At 44.1% G+C, this 13657-nt stretch overlaps 1 protein-coding gene across 4 annotated transcripts in view; it reads right to left on the bottom strand.

Annotated features, from left to right (window-relative positions):
- The window catches only part of EFR3B (EFR3 homolog B), a 56292-nt gene that overhangs the window by 38912 nt on the left and 3723 nt on the right, over positions 1–13657 (bottom strand). For 3 of the 4 annotated variants that reach the window (XM_008060285.2, XM_021713502.1, XM_021713503.1), the window contains exon 3: positions 6786–6936. The exons of the other annotated variant lie outside the window; for it this stretch is intronic. In XM_008060285.2, coding sequence (XP_008058476.1) covers positions 6786–6936 — 151 coding nt within the window. The remainder of the gene's footprint in view (positions 1–6785; positions 6937–13657) is intronic. 4 annotated transcript variants of the gene reach the window in all.

The raw sequence follows: 13657 nt of genomic DNA, 5'->3' as shown, positions 1-13657 counted from the left end.
CTAGGACTTGGACATCTTCAGGTGAGTAGGGGAACATTATTCAGCTGACTACAAACACTAAGCAGGGTGAGCCAGCTGGGAAGAGTTGGGATGACAGGGCCACGGCAGTCAAGCGAGGAGGAAGAAGGCTGCAATCCACAGGGAGAGAAATGCCACCAAAGGACACGAACATCAACTGCAAAGACAAACATGTACTTTTGAAATAGAGAGGGCTGGCTGGCACCACCCTAAGCCGGGATCACACTTAGCATCCATAAAAGGGGGACACAGACGTTTATGCCTCCTGTTATCCTCAGCGCAGTACCCTGCAACTGTCATGAAGTATTATGGCCATAAGTAGTTACTTGCTTCCAATCAAACCTTCAGATCTAATTCCAGTTTGTAGGAAGAACAACAGACAGGAGAGTAAGATAAATGACACGGCAGGAAATGATCAGACAAATCCAGAATGTAGGGCATTCTACAAAGCAACTGACCTGCCCTCTTCCAAAAGTCAATGTCACGAGAAAAAAAAAAGGTTGGAAAGCTAGTTAAGAGAGGTAAGAAACAGAAAACAAAGTAAATGCACAATCTTTATTAGATCTTAATTTGGAAAAGGACAGCAATAAAGGGACAATTAGGGAAATCTGAATTTGGACTGCGCATTAACCGATGGTATTTTGTGGTTATTTATACACAAGCATGTGGGTTTTTTCCTTGTTTATTTATTTATTTATTTATTTTTGAGTTGGAGTCTCACTCTGTCGCCCAGACTGGAGTGCAGTGGCCGCTCCCGGCCACCGCTGCCTCGACCTGCTGGGCTCCGGCGATCCTTCTGCCTCAGCCTTCCAAGTAGCTGGAACTACAGGCACGCGCTACCATACCCGGTTAATTTTTTGATTTATTGTAGAGATGAGGTCTCACCAAGTTGCCCAGGCAGATCTCGAACCCGCGGGCTCAGACAATCCACTCACCTCGGCCTCCCAAAGTGCTGGGATTACAGGCTGAGCCACTGAGCCTGGCCTTTTCTTGTTTATTAATTAATTCATTTCTACACTGAAAGGAACTTGAACTTCTGTTTAGATTGAGGGAAGGAACCAGAGGAAGGGAAAGGGTGGAGATGGGGAGAGGGAAGGAAGGAATGATGTAGGGAGGCCTCTGAGGGACTGGGCACCCTTGGAGAGGAAGAAGATGGATGCAGGAAGTGGAGGGAGCCCCTGGGACAGGCCCTATTTCCTCAGTGGGAGAAGAAGGCAAAGCCATCTCTGAAACTGAAGAAGCAGACTTGGGAGGGCTTGAGAAAATGGAAGGTTTGTCATGAGGCTGCGGAAAGAGAGGCAGTCAAAGAATGGACTAAGGAGCTGTCCCCCAAATCCCAGTGAAATGATAACACAGGTATTTGTAGCAGCCTTGACTCACAGGTTGTATAGTTTTCTGAGGTAGGGGCACTCGGGTGGAGAAGGCAGGGTGACTGTGCAGGACCCAAGAGGGTAAAGCATGGAGATAAAGAGCATGGTCCTGTTGGGTCCAGGAGGGTGGCAGAGGAAGGGCACCTCAGTGGGAGGGAGCTGAAGGGTAGAGAGAAAGGAGGTGGCCCCAGCAGATTAGATCTTGCTGAGGTATGAAGGAGCAAGGGAACAAGACAGGAGGGACAGAGGCTTGCACAGCCTGTTTACAATAAGAAACATCTCCAGGATCCCTGATCTCTCTCACATGCTGTAGGCGAGCCACCCTCTCCAGTACCAACTAAGTGACTCACTTTTGCACCAGCCTCAGAGTGTGCTGGATTTGAAGTTGTGGCATAGTAAAAGCACAAATGCCTATATGCCATTGACTTTGGTCACTCAGAGCTGAAAGTGCAATTTTTAAAACATTGAGATAAAATTCACATAACATAAAATTAATCATTTTAAGGTGCTCAATTTAGTGGCATTTGATATATTCACAATTTTTTTTTTCTTTTTTGAGTTGGAGTCTCAGTGTCGCCCAGACTGCAGTACAGTGGCCGGCCGCCGCAGTCTCGACCTGCTGGGCTCCGTCGATCCTTCCGCCTCAGCCTTCCAAGTAGCTAGAACTACAGGTGCGCATTACCATGCCTGGCTGATTTTTGATTTATTGTAGAGATGAGGTCTTGTCAAGTTGCCCAGGCAGGTCTCGAACCCGCGGGCTCAGGCAATCCACTCACCTCAGCCTCCCAAAGGCGCGGGATTATAGGCTGAGCCACCGAGCCCGGCTTCACAATGTTTTATAACCAAAACATTTTCACCATCCCCCTCAAATAGCCCTATACCCATGAATCAGTTGCTCTCCATTTCTCTCTCCCCCATTCCCTGGCAAATACAAATCTACTTTCTGTCCCTATAGATTTACCTATTTGGAATATTCCATATAAAAAGAATCATAGAATAAGTGATCTTTGGGATTGTTTCTACCTTTTGACTATTGTATATAGCGTTGCTATGAACATTTGTATACAAGTATTTGAGTACTTGTTTTCAATTAACTTGGGGATATACCTAAGAGGAGTTTCTGGATCATATGATAATTCTGTATGTTTAACTTTTTGAGGAACCACCAAGGTGTTTTCCATTAGGGATCGTACTATTTTACATTTCTGTCAGCAATGAACATGGGTTCCAGTTTCTATAAATCCTTGCCAACACTTGTCATCTTCTGCACACATGTGTGTTTTAAATAGCCATCCTAGTGGGTGTGAAGTAGTATCTTATTGCAGTTTTGGTTGGTATTTTCTTAATGATTAGTAATATTAAGTATCCTTTTGTGTGTTTGTTGGCCATTTGTATATCATTTTTGGAGAAATATCTAATAAAGTCCTTTGTTCAGTTTTAGTTGGGTTGCCTTTTTGTTTTTGAGATTTTTTTGTTTTTGTTTTTTGGAGAAAGCAGGATTTATTGAGAAGACAGAAAAGCTCCCACAGCAGAAGAGGACCCAAGGAGGTTGCCCTGTTGTTGAGTTTTAAGAATTTTTTGTATATTCTGGTTACTGGATTCTTGTCAGATATATGATTGATAAATATTTTATTCCATTCAGTGGTTTGTATTTTTATTTTCTTTCTTTTTTTAAAATTAAGCTTTTTATTTATTTATTTTAAAGATGTGGGGTATAATTCAGGATTAGGTATACAAGTGGTCATTGTACAGGTAAAGTTTGGGCCTCTCTTTGGTCCCCACTTTGCCTGGTGTGAGATCGGGTACCCCTATTGATGTTTGTGTCCCCGTCCCCTACCCGGTAATATCCTGCTACTGCCAATCCCTTTCTTATAATATTATGGTAAATGTTCAGGGTCTGCTTTTGCGTGAGAACATGTAGTACTCTGTTCTTTGTTTCTGTGATAGATCACGGAGTATGATAGACTCTAGATCCATCCACGTTGCTGCCAAGTCCCTATGTTTGTTCTTCTTTATGGCTGCATATTAGTCCATTGTGTATATGTACCACATTTTTTTTTTTTATCCAGTCCAGTTTCAGTGGGCAGCATAGTTGGTTCCATGTTTTTGCTATTGCAAATAGTACTGCAGTTTTTTATTTTCTTTATTGTATCCTTTAATGCATAAAAGTTTTAAATTTTGGTGAAATCCAATTTATCTAAGTTTTTTCTTTAGTTGCTTTGATTTTGATGCCATATCTAAGAGTACATTGCCAAATCTCCAAGATCATGAAGATTTACCCCTATAGTTTCTTCTAAGAGTTTAATAGTTTTAGCTCTTGTATTTAGGCCTTTGATCTATTTTCAGTTAATTTTTTTGGAGTCAGGGTCTTGCTCTGTTGCCCAGGCTGGAGTGCAATTGCATGATCATGGCTCACTGCAGCCTCGACATCCTAGACTCAGGCAATCCTCCCACCTCAGCTTCCCAAGTAGCTGGGAGGCACAAACCACCATGCCCGGCTAATGCTTTTCATTTTTTGTAGAAACGGGGTCTTGCTTTGCTGCCCAGGCTGGTCTCAGACTCCTGTGCTCAAGCAATCCTCCTGCCTTGGCCTCCCAAAGTGCTGGGATTACAGACTTGAGTCAGCACACCCAGTCTATTTTGAGTTAATTTTTGTATATGGTGTGAGGTAGGAGTGAAAGTACAAACTTTAAATCCATAAATCTTCTTAATATTTTACTATTTGTATACGCTAGGCTAATAGGTTGTTTATATAAAGGATCTTGGCATTATCAGACAATATTTTTAGTGTATCATTAGAAAAAAAGGAGAGGAGGGAAGGAAGAGTGACGGACGGATGGAAGGAAGGAAGGAAGGAAGGAATCTAGTACAGGTTTAAGACTGTAGTGGGTCAGTGGTTCCCAAACCTGGCTAACAGTGCCACACGAGAAGCTAAAATATACAGACTCCTAGGTCCCTCCCTCCAGAGATGTGAGTCTGGTTGATCTGTAGGTTTCCAAAGCTCTCCAGAAGACTCGATTATAGACCAGGTCTGGGGACCCTGAAGGTGGTAGAGTTTTCTGAAGAGACTCTACAGAGGGGAAATCTGTCCCAAACCAATTTAGGCAGCAAAGCCAGGTCTGAGAGAAAAGCTACAGGGAGGCAGAGTTGGCTCAGGGTGAGGCTTTTTCTCAATGTTCTACCCATAAGGCCTCAGGTTGCTTTGTGATCGAATGAGTCTGATTGCAAGGCTGGGTGCTATGCTTTGGGTTCCAGGGAGAGGACTCCACAATGGGGTGCCTGGTGAGGGGCCTCTGACCTTGTCAACTAGGGAAAACAGACAAACAGGGGCTGAATAAATGCTGTCTAAAGCCAGGACTCTAGTTGTGTAAGCACAGATTTCTCTGGGCCTCCATTTTCAGGCAGAGAAATTCAGCAAAAGGAAGGGTTCAGTGGGCTCAGTGCTTGTCTTTTTCTTTCCTTTTCTCTTTCTTCCTTTCCCTCCTTCTCTTTCTTTTGATTTCCTAGTAGCAAAACCATTTATCCAAATAAAATGCAGCTAATTTCCATACACATCGTTACAAGGAGCTGGCTGCTGGATGACACACAAATAAAGGGCCCAGAGCCTTTTATCTTTCCTCTCTCAGTTCTCCTGTGCCCCAACAAAGCCCTGACTTCCCCTGAAAACCAGTCTGAAACTCCCAGGTTAGATTCTCTAAGATGATGTCAAGACCAGGTCTTGCTGGTCTTACTTGCATGCTGGCAGGTATAAAATGATGACGAGTAAAAGAACGCTTTTTTAAGGAAGGCTAGAGAATGTCCCGGCCTTAGAGAGCTGGGAGGAGCATCCAGATAGGGACAACACTAGAAAATGCTGCCTCCCAATCTAGACTCTTCATCTATTGCAAATATTTGACTGAACTTACTCGTGATCGCCTGTTCTTATCTAATCTTCATTGTCTGTATGCAGCAATCATTAGTTGACTTGTTCTTGGAATGATGCAATGACTTCCTGTGTGGGGAATTTGCAGGACACTAAATTTTCGAGGCTGTAGCTAACAAAACACCCACCCCGGGCTAGGATCTGCTGTGGGGAAAGCTAGTGCTGGTGGCCACCTGCTTCTGTGGCCCCCACATATGCACGATGGTTGCTTTATTTTTCCTTCAGATGTTCTCTTCTAGACTGTAGTTATCTTACACAAGACAACTAAAATGGTATCTGAAGATGTTGCCAGGGCAACCTGACAAAGGACTTTCTCCTCAGCTACTGTAGATGTAATCTGTCAAAGGCAGCTGGTTCACAGAGAGAAGAAAAAGAAAGTTGCTTCTCTTGATGCTTGGAAGGAAAGTTGGAAGACTCTCTTCTGGTTACATCAACTTACGTAGAACAGAAAAGCAGTTCTGACCTGTGCAATAAAAATTCAGATTGGGAATGCCAAGGGGGCAAACCTTAAACTTTTCTTTTGTGAAATCTGTAGACAGATAAAGGCATCAACCAAAACCTGTGAAATAATAGCTACTAAGGTACTTGAAGACCTGGAGCTGAAAATACTTCCTGACGGGAAGGGAACAGAAGAGAGGGCAAGAAGTTACAGAAAGCAACCAGAACATTCGAGCGTGTGTAGATACACACATGAAGCTGGGAGTTCATGACACATGCGAAAGCCCTTCTCTCAAAATCACGATTGCAGCCACTTGTACTGAGACTGGCATTAGAGAGCTCGGAGAATGCACAGAGACCGAGTTCAGTCTGCTCATGGTATCGATGAAAAGACTAGGGCCCATAAAAGGTAACCTGCTCGAGGTTTCACAGCTAGGGAAGGGCAGAACTAAGCCAGAAGCCCTGTTTCCTGCTTCCCCACGGTCTCTCCACTGATCCTGTGCCTTTGTCCTGTGGAATCAGTTTACTCAATCTTTGAAAGAGGTGTAACCTAGACCAGCTTTCAAAGCATGGCCCATGGACTACTGAGTTGTGAGAGCCCCAGGCACCCCCTGCCCTCAAAGAAATGGCTCTGTTTCAATCTATTTTATGCCTCTTGGGGGCCCTACCTAAAATTATTTAAGGGAAAAATCTGATAGTACAAAAAGTTTGAAGATAAATACATTAGATGGCATTGATGGTCGCATAGTCTTGTAATATACAAACCACCAGGCTTTAAAATTGTAGGCTTGAAAATGGTGAAATTTTATTTTTAAGAATTATTTTATCATATATTTAAATAAATTATAATACATACACTAAATGATATTTATTTAAATTAAAAATGAAACACTTCGTTTACACAAGGGGGACACTAAAACAAGGAGTGTGTTGTACTTAGGGTCAGGGACCAAATAGGAACAGAACATAACGACACTGACCCAGAGGTCTCCACTCCCCCGCATCTACCCCAGGATTCCAATTGGGCCACTTCTTACCGAGTTGGTGCCGAGGATCTGCAGGTTGGGCTTCTCCGACTCCAGCAGCTTGGCCACCATCTTGAGGAAACTCTCCACGAAGAGGTTGATGCTCTGGCAGTGGCAGGCCATGAGCAGCTGGTCTAGCGCCTCCATGGCAATGCACACATACCTAGAGAAAGCAGCACATGGTCGTCACTGGCGGCATCCCTTCCACCCCTGCCGCCTGACAGGGACACGTGAGGTGTTAGTGTGCTGACCTCATGGGCAGCATCTGGGTCATGAGGCTTCTCCAAAGGCTGCCAATGTCTGGGCCGCCATTCCAACAAGTGTCTATGCCCATCCAGAAATGAGAATCAGAATGAAGGAGAGCTTGGGGGTGGAGGTTAGTCTAAGGACCGATGAATCCAGTCCTAATTTTACAGATTGAGAACTCCTCCTGGTCGGAGGAGCTATCCCTCTTCATGAGTAAACACAAGCAGCAAGGATTGGTGCCCAGAAGAGCACATTCTGAATCAGAACTCTGTGAGAGTGGAGAATTACTCAATCCAAGTCAGTAAGTGTTTGTGGAGTGTCCACTGAGGAAAGACTCAGTCCTAGTCATGCAGGGGTGTGAGGATGAGGAAGACAGTCTTCAAGTTAAGGAGCTGAGAGGCAGATGGATGAGATAAATACACAGATATTTTCCTTTAAAGGGAAAATACCACAAGGAAATCACACATGACATCTCACAAAGATGAAGAGAGATGGCTTAAGTTGGAAGTCAAGAACTTTATGAAGAATCTGAGATGAGCCTGAGGACCAGCCAACTGTCCAGATTAAGGAATAGAAAATTTATGGCCAGGCTTGGTGGTTCACGTCTATAATCCCAGCACTTTGACTGAGGCGAGGGGATTGCCTGAGGCCAGGAGTTCGAAATCGACCTGGGCAACATGGTGAGACCTCATCTCTACAATAAATAAATAAATTAGCTGGGTGTGGTAGCATGCACCTGTGGTTCCAGCTACGTGGAAGGCTGAGGCAGAAGGATTACCTGAACCCAGGAGGTCAAGGCTGTGGTAGCTGTGACTGTACCACTGTACTCCACCTGGGCAAAAGAGTGAGACTCTGACTCAAAAAACAAAAACAAAAAAAAGGGATTGAAAATTTGCAAGTTTTGTATTTGAAAACCTTAGAAATTCTATGATGACGAAGTGCTGCACAAACAACAAAGCTAATAGCATTACCACATTTAGGTGATACTCCCTACCCAGGGGGCACCAAAGACAAGACAGACACAGGATAGACATCTTTTTCCCTATGAAGAAGGTGCTCTGTAGGAACTCTAAGTCCATAAAACTACTTGAACAAATCTTCTCAAATCTAAAACTCAGTAAATACCTTTGGAAACTGGAAATACACAACATCCCATAATGAATAGCTGAGTCAGTTCATTAGATTTTTGACCACGGAATAAAAACTTCTTTATATTCCAAGCTAAAGCCTAGCAACCTCGATTCTATATTCACAATTCTTCTTTCAGAAGCAACAACAACAACAACAAAAGACACATGTTCTCCTACCTGCAGCCCTTCAACTACTTGAAAATAACAATCTTATTCATTATTCTTGCTCTTCTCTGTGTTAAATATACCAAATCTCCCCCAAACTAGCCTTCAAAGGACAACTCCTAATTATCCCAGTTGTTGTCTTCCTTAATGCCTTTCTTAAATGCCAAGAATCCAATTTCTTTTTTTTTTTTGAGTTGGAGTCTCACTCTTGTTGCCCAGGCTGGAGTACAGTGGCATGCTCATGGCCACCGAAGCCTCGACCTGCTGGGTTTAGACGATCCTTTCACCTCAGTAGTAGCTGGAACTACAGATGCACGCCACCATGCCTGGCTAGTTTTTGTGATTTATTGTAGAGACGAAGTCTCACCAAGTTGCCCAGGCTGATCTTGAACCCCTGGGCTCAGGCAATCCTTTTGCCTCGGCCTCCCAAAGTGCTGGGATTACAGACTGAGCCACCGCACCCAGCCAAGAATCCAATTTCTAATAAGGATTAGAAAGGCACCTCTAAACTCAAGCTCAATATATGTTCCATGAAAGTGACACAGCTGGTTGGGTGTAGTGGCTCAAGCCTATAATGCCAGCACTTTGGGAGGTCAAGGTGAGAGGATTGCCCGAGCCCGCAGGTTTGAGACCAGCCTGGGCAACATGGTGAGACCTCGTCTCTATAATAAATAAAAAAAATTAGCTGGGTGTGGTAGCACACACTTGTAGTTCTGGCTTCTTGGAAGGCTGAGGCAGAAGGATTGCCTGAGCCCAGCAGGTCAAGGCTCTGGTGGCTGAGGGCATGCCACTGCACTCCAACCTGGGTGACAGAGTGAGACTCCAACTCAAAAAAAAAAAAAAAAAAAGAAAGTGACACAGCTAGTAAGGTTTCACATCATGAAAGATATATCCCTCACTTACAAAGCATTAGATACATCCCTCACTTACAATTCATTAGCATTCTAAAGAAAACATGGTAGGCATTCATTGGAAAGAGTTTTTATTTTTAAACTTCTAATGAGGATGCCATTTTAAATCTGTCAGAAATTATTCTTTATAATTTCCTTTAAAGAGTTAGGTTTCTGGGGCAGAATGGTGGATATCTCCCCTATAATCTGCTTCCTCCCTTGCCCTAGTAATTTAGAATTTTACCTGTGCATGTGGCTGCTCACCAGGGACTGCATTTCCCAGTCTTTTTTGTTGCTAGTTGAGGCCCCGTGACTAAAACATTGCCATTAAAACCAGGGGAAATGATGTGAACAATGTCAGCATCTCTTGCTTATAAGACAGGATTGTCTTCCATGTCCTCTCTTTCTTCTTCCTACCAACTGGGAAGTGGCAACAACTGGAAAGCCACATGCTGGAGATCCCTGAATGACCTCATGGAGCAAAGCCCACTGGTCCACTCCAGACTGTGGCATAAAAGAAGGGAAAACAACTTCCCTATTGCTGGAGACACAGTCTTTTTGAGTCTCTTTGTACCCTAAATAGCACAGGCATCCAATAATCAGGTTTAGGAGTGCTCTAGAAACCTGACAGTGCAAATACAGGTGAATCCTGAGACAATCCAAAGCAAATCAAGTGACCGACCTCACAGGAAAGAGATGTAAGAGTTAGAAGTAAGAGTTAGATAGAGGTGTGATCACCAAAAGATGTCATGGACTCAGAGTTTGGGTTTATATGCTCATTACAGGATGGTGATCCTTCTACTTGTAAAGTTCAATTATGTGGAATAATACAAAGAAAATACTGGGGACATAAAGTAAACAGAAATTCCAAAACCTAACTGAGATGCCAAGGAGTCAGGTTAATGCTTTCTAAGTCAAAAAATGTCTCTCTTACAAGACTGCAGTAAAGCTAAGGTTTTTCAAATGTTAAAGTTGCCTGAAACTCTAAAGTTAAGTTCATATGTTCTATATATAATAAGGGATGAGTTAAGAGATTTGTTCTTTATGTCTTGATCCAACTCATATTCATCATTGAATGTTAGGCAGATATTTAAAATTCTTGATTAGCTAGTCTTTGTCTTTTTTTTTTTAATGAAGTTTTTAAAACAAAAAGATACCACAGGAAGAACGATTATACGGCAATATCTAGAGTTATCACAAGGCCATAACACAAGGTTCTACAACACTTCTTGGAATAGCTGCATAATTTCAGATTATTACATGGTGCAAACAGCCTTAGACATGAGCCAAACTGCCTCAGATATTAGATACCATTTCTTACTTCTGTACCAAGCAACTGTAAAAACAATAGCATCCATACACTGAAATGTTCTTCTCCACTTTTATAAAATGTTTATTTCTTTCATCTAGATGAGCTGAGTTGACTATTATTGCATTATTTCATAGTATTAAATACAAATATTAAATATTATTAAATGATTGTTTCTGGGCCCATTTCCAAATGGATCAAATCATGCTCCACCTATAGAGTGTCTTCTAAATACAAAGGCAGCCTTGGCTCTCTCAGCTCCTCTGGAAAACAGGAGCCATGCCTGCCATTCCCCTTCCCGCTCCGTGGCCAGCCATTCCTTGGTCTACAGCTTTGCCCTTCAGAGCCCATCCCAATCACAGTCCAGGAAACCTGCCATGCCTCGCATACTCACACCCAGCAGATTTCAGGTCCACTGTACAGGTTGGTGGGGCAGAGACTGAATCCTGCAGTGTTGGGGAAGCAGACTGGGCTGGAGCCCTTCCAAAGAGGGCAGGATTTCCCTGCAGAGAGACCCGGACACACTCACACAGCCAAGCATGGCAGGTAGGAAATGAGGGCAGGCAGCGTGAGATTCTCTTCTCTTATGAATCATCTCAGCATCCTTCTGCATGAAGGGGTCTGCGGCATTCTGCCATTATTACAGAGTTTAAATGAGGCAAAGGAAGGGGTGGAGTGGGGTTAGGCAAGAGAAGAAACTAGAAGACCTCCCAAACCTCAGAGCTTTTCCTCTTCCTGTAAAAAAATTCCAGAAAATCCTGATATGGAAAAACCATCCAAATGCTGGGGGGAGGGGGGGGGAAACTGGCTACTTACCAGGAGTGAAAAGTAGAAATTTTCCATTTTAGTAGAAGGTGAAAATTATGGTAGAAGTGAAGAAGAAAAGTCACGAAGTGTAAGGCCTATGTCTTTGAATACACTATCCTTTGTTCCCCATCTCTGATCCCAATACTAAGGATGGAATGTTTGTAGTTATGAACTTGAACTTGAGATTTAAAAGTATCTTAGAGAATTAGAAGTCAATCGGACCTGGGAAGCCCCTAGTCCAATGCTCTTCATGTTTGAATTACTTTATTATAACCTTCCCAAGAAAGTCCTACCTGTTAGGGCTATACTCTCAAAAGGAATAGAGTATGGGGTTCCCAGGGTCGGGGTCAGAAGGTTATTACTACTCAACAGGGTTAGGGTCAGAGGGTTACTACCAGCAGAGATCTGATCTGGGGTTGGTTTCCCAGAAACAGTCTAAAGTTGCAACAGCTCTGGGGGTCCGAACTGGCCTAGCTGGGAGTACTTGGAGCAGGATGAGGTAGGAGGGAGCTGGGGCCACAGGTGAAGGCAGAGTAGGTTACAGACCACAGCAGCAGTTGACAATCAAGGGTACCAGATGTCCTATTAGGGCTTCCATCATGTGAGGAGGGTGGAACTCAAGGAGTCAGGGATAGACTGAGGTTCACAGGTAGCAATGGAGGCCAGGAGAGGGCACTTGGCAGGCTATAACAGGAGGAACTCAGGGTCAGACACCAAAACAGAAGGTTATAATAATTGAGGAAAATACACAGGAGCCTGGTGTTTAGGAGACAGGCAAGAAGTACCTTGTATGGAGTCCCAGGATAGGTGGCTGGTTCTGCTCAGATACCTTGTACTTAGTCAGGAGTGGCCCTAGAAACCAGGGGCGAAACTGAGCCTCCAGGGAAGGGGAGCAGGATGGAAAGTCTGGGCACCAGACTTAGTTGGAGAGGAAAGGCAGATTCAGGGTCAGTGGGCAGGAAGAGGGAAGCAGTTTTAATAGGGCCTTACTCAGAGAGCAGGGGCCTTGACATAGAGCCACTTATTCTGGGCAATTTGAATGTATTTGGTCAGCCTGCTCCTGGGCAGAACCTTATGGGTTGTAGGAGCCCAGAAGTAGGAAGAGGAAGTTGACCTCAGCAGAGGAAGGGAAAGATGACCCCTTCTCATCTGGTAGGAGTCTGCAGTATCTCTATCTGAAGGTCAGTCATCCTGCAACCAGGTTCTGGGTCCTTCTGGGGAGTATGTATATCTCAGGAGCCCCACTGCATCACCCCCAGGGCCAGGATCCTTAGGTGAGAGTGGTGCAAGCCTTTTTGGCATGGTGTCTTCATCCCTCGGTCTTGGGTTGGGTGAGAGTGCGTGTTCTGACAGCATCTTGGGGGTTCTGACAGCATCTAGTACAGCTTTCTGCACCTGTCACGGCTCAGTGGTCACTGTCCACTGACTTGAGTCTCACCCAGCACTGCCATTCCCTCCCCTGCTCTCCAGTTTCTGGGGGTGGGTATATTAGTGCTTGGGCTGACCTGGAAAGGAAATGAACAAAGAGGAAGAAGAAAAATACAAGGACCGCCTACCTTTTACTGTTCTGCATGTCACTGCCCATCATCTTCCACCCCAATGAACAATACCTAGAAATTCACATCTTAGTCTCACTCTGCCCGCATTTGGCTGCCTCCCCCCATCAATGCCAAGCACCTATGAACCAGAGGGCACGCGCAGCTGGAATGCGGTGACAATGCAGGGAGGCAGTGGGGCCCAAACAGTGGTTCTACCACCGGGCCCACATCTGAGGTTCGTGTCCGTAAGGTCAAATCATAAATACAGACACCTGCATTATGACAGGGAGACATAGCCTCTCACACTGTCTGAGTATGAATATTTTGCTCTTCCAAAACTGCCATCAGTGACCAGGAAGAAAATGATGATGTATGTGGTGTTGGGTGGGAAAAGACAGGGAGGCCAAGGAGAGAGAACAAGAGATCAGAGGGAAAAGATTTTCTTCTCCAAATGTTTATGGACAAAGCCCTCAGTGAGGCCTTTAGGCTTTAAACACTTAGATACTGCAATGGCTATTTTTAACAGAAAGATACTAAATTTGAATTGCAGTTCTAAGGGCAGCAGAATGATTCTAAGTGGCTCTGCTGGCTACAGGACATTTTTCAGAGATCATCACTGCAGAGAGAATCATCACTGCAGAGGGCAGGCAGAATTAGTATTAAATGTTTAATGTGAGAGCTAGCATATTCGTTTTAGGTTCAGTCTAGGATAAAGTCATTCTTCCTTGTTTGAGTATAATTTACAACATGTCAAGGCCCTTTATATAATCAGCACGCACAGTATATCCATGCTCTTGTT

The sequence above is a fragment of the Carlito syrichta genome, unplaced genomic scaffold, assembly GCF_000164805.1.
Source record: "Carlito syrichta isolate Samal-C Ts95f unplaced genomic scaffold, Tarsius_syrichta-2.0.1 Scaffold304574, whole genome shotgun sequence".
NCBI lineage: Eukaryota > Metazoa > Chordata > Mammalia > Primates > Tarsiidae > Carlito > Carlito syrichta.
This window is presented reverse-complemented; position numbering and strand designations above follow the sequence as displayed.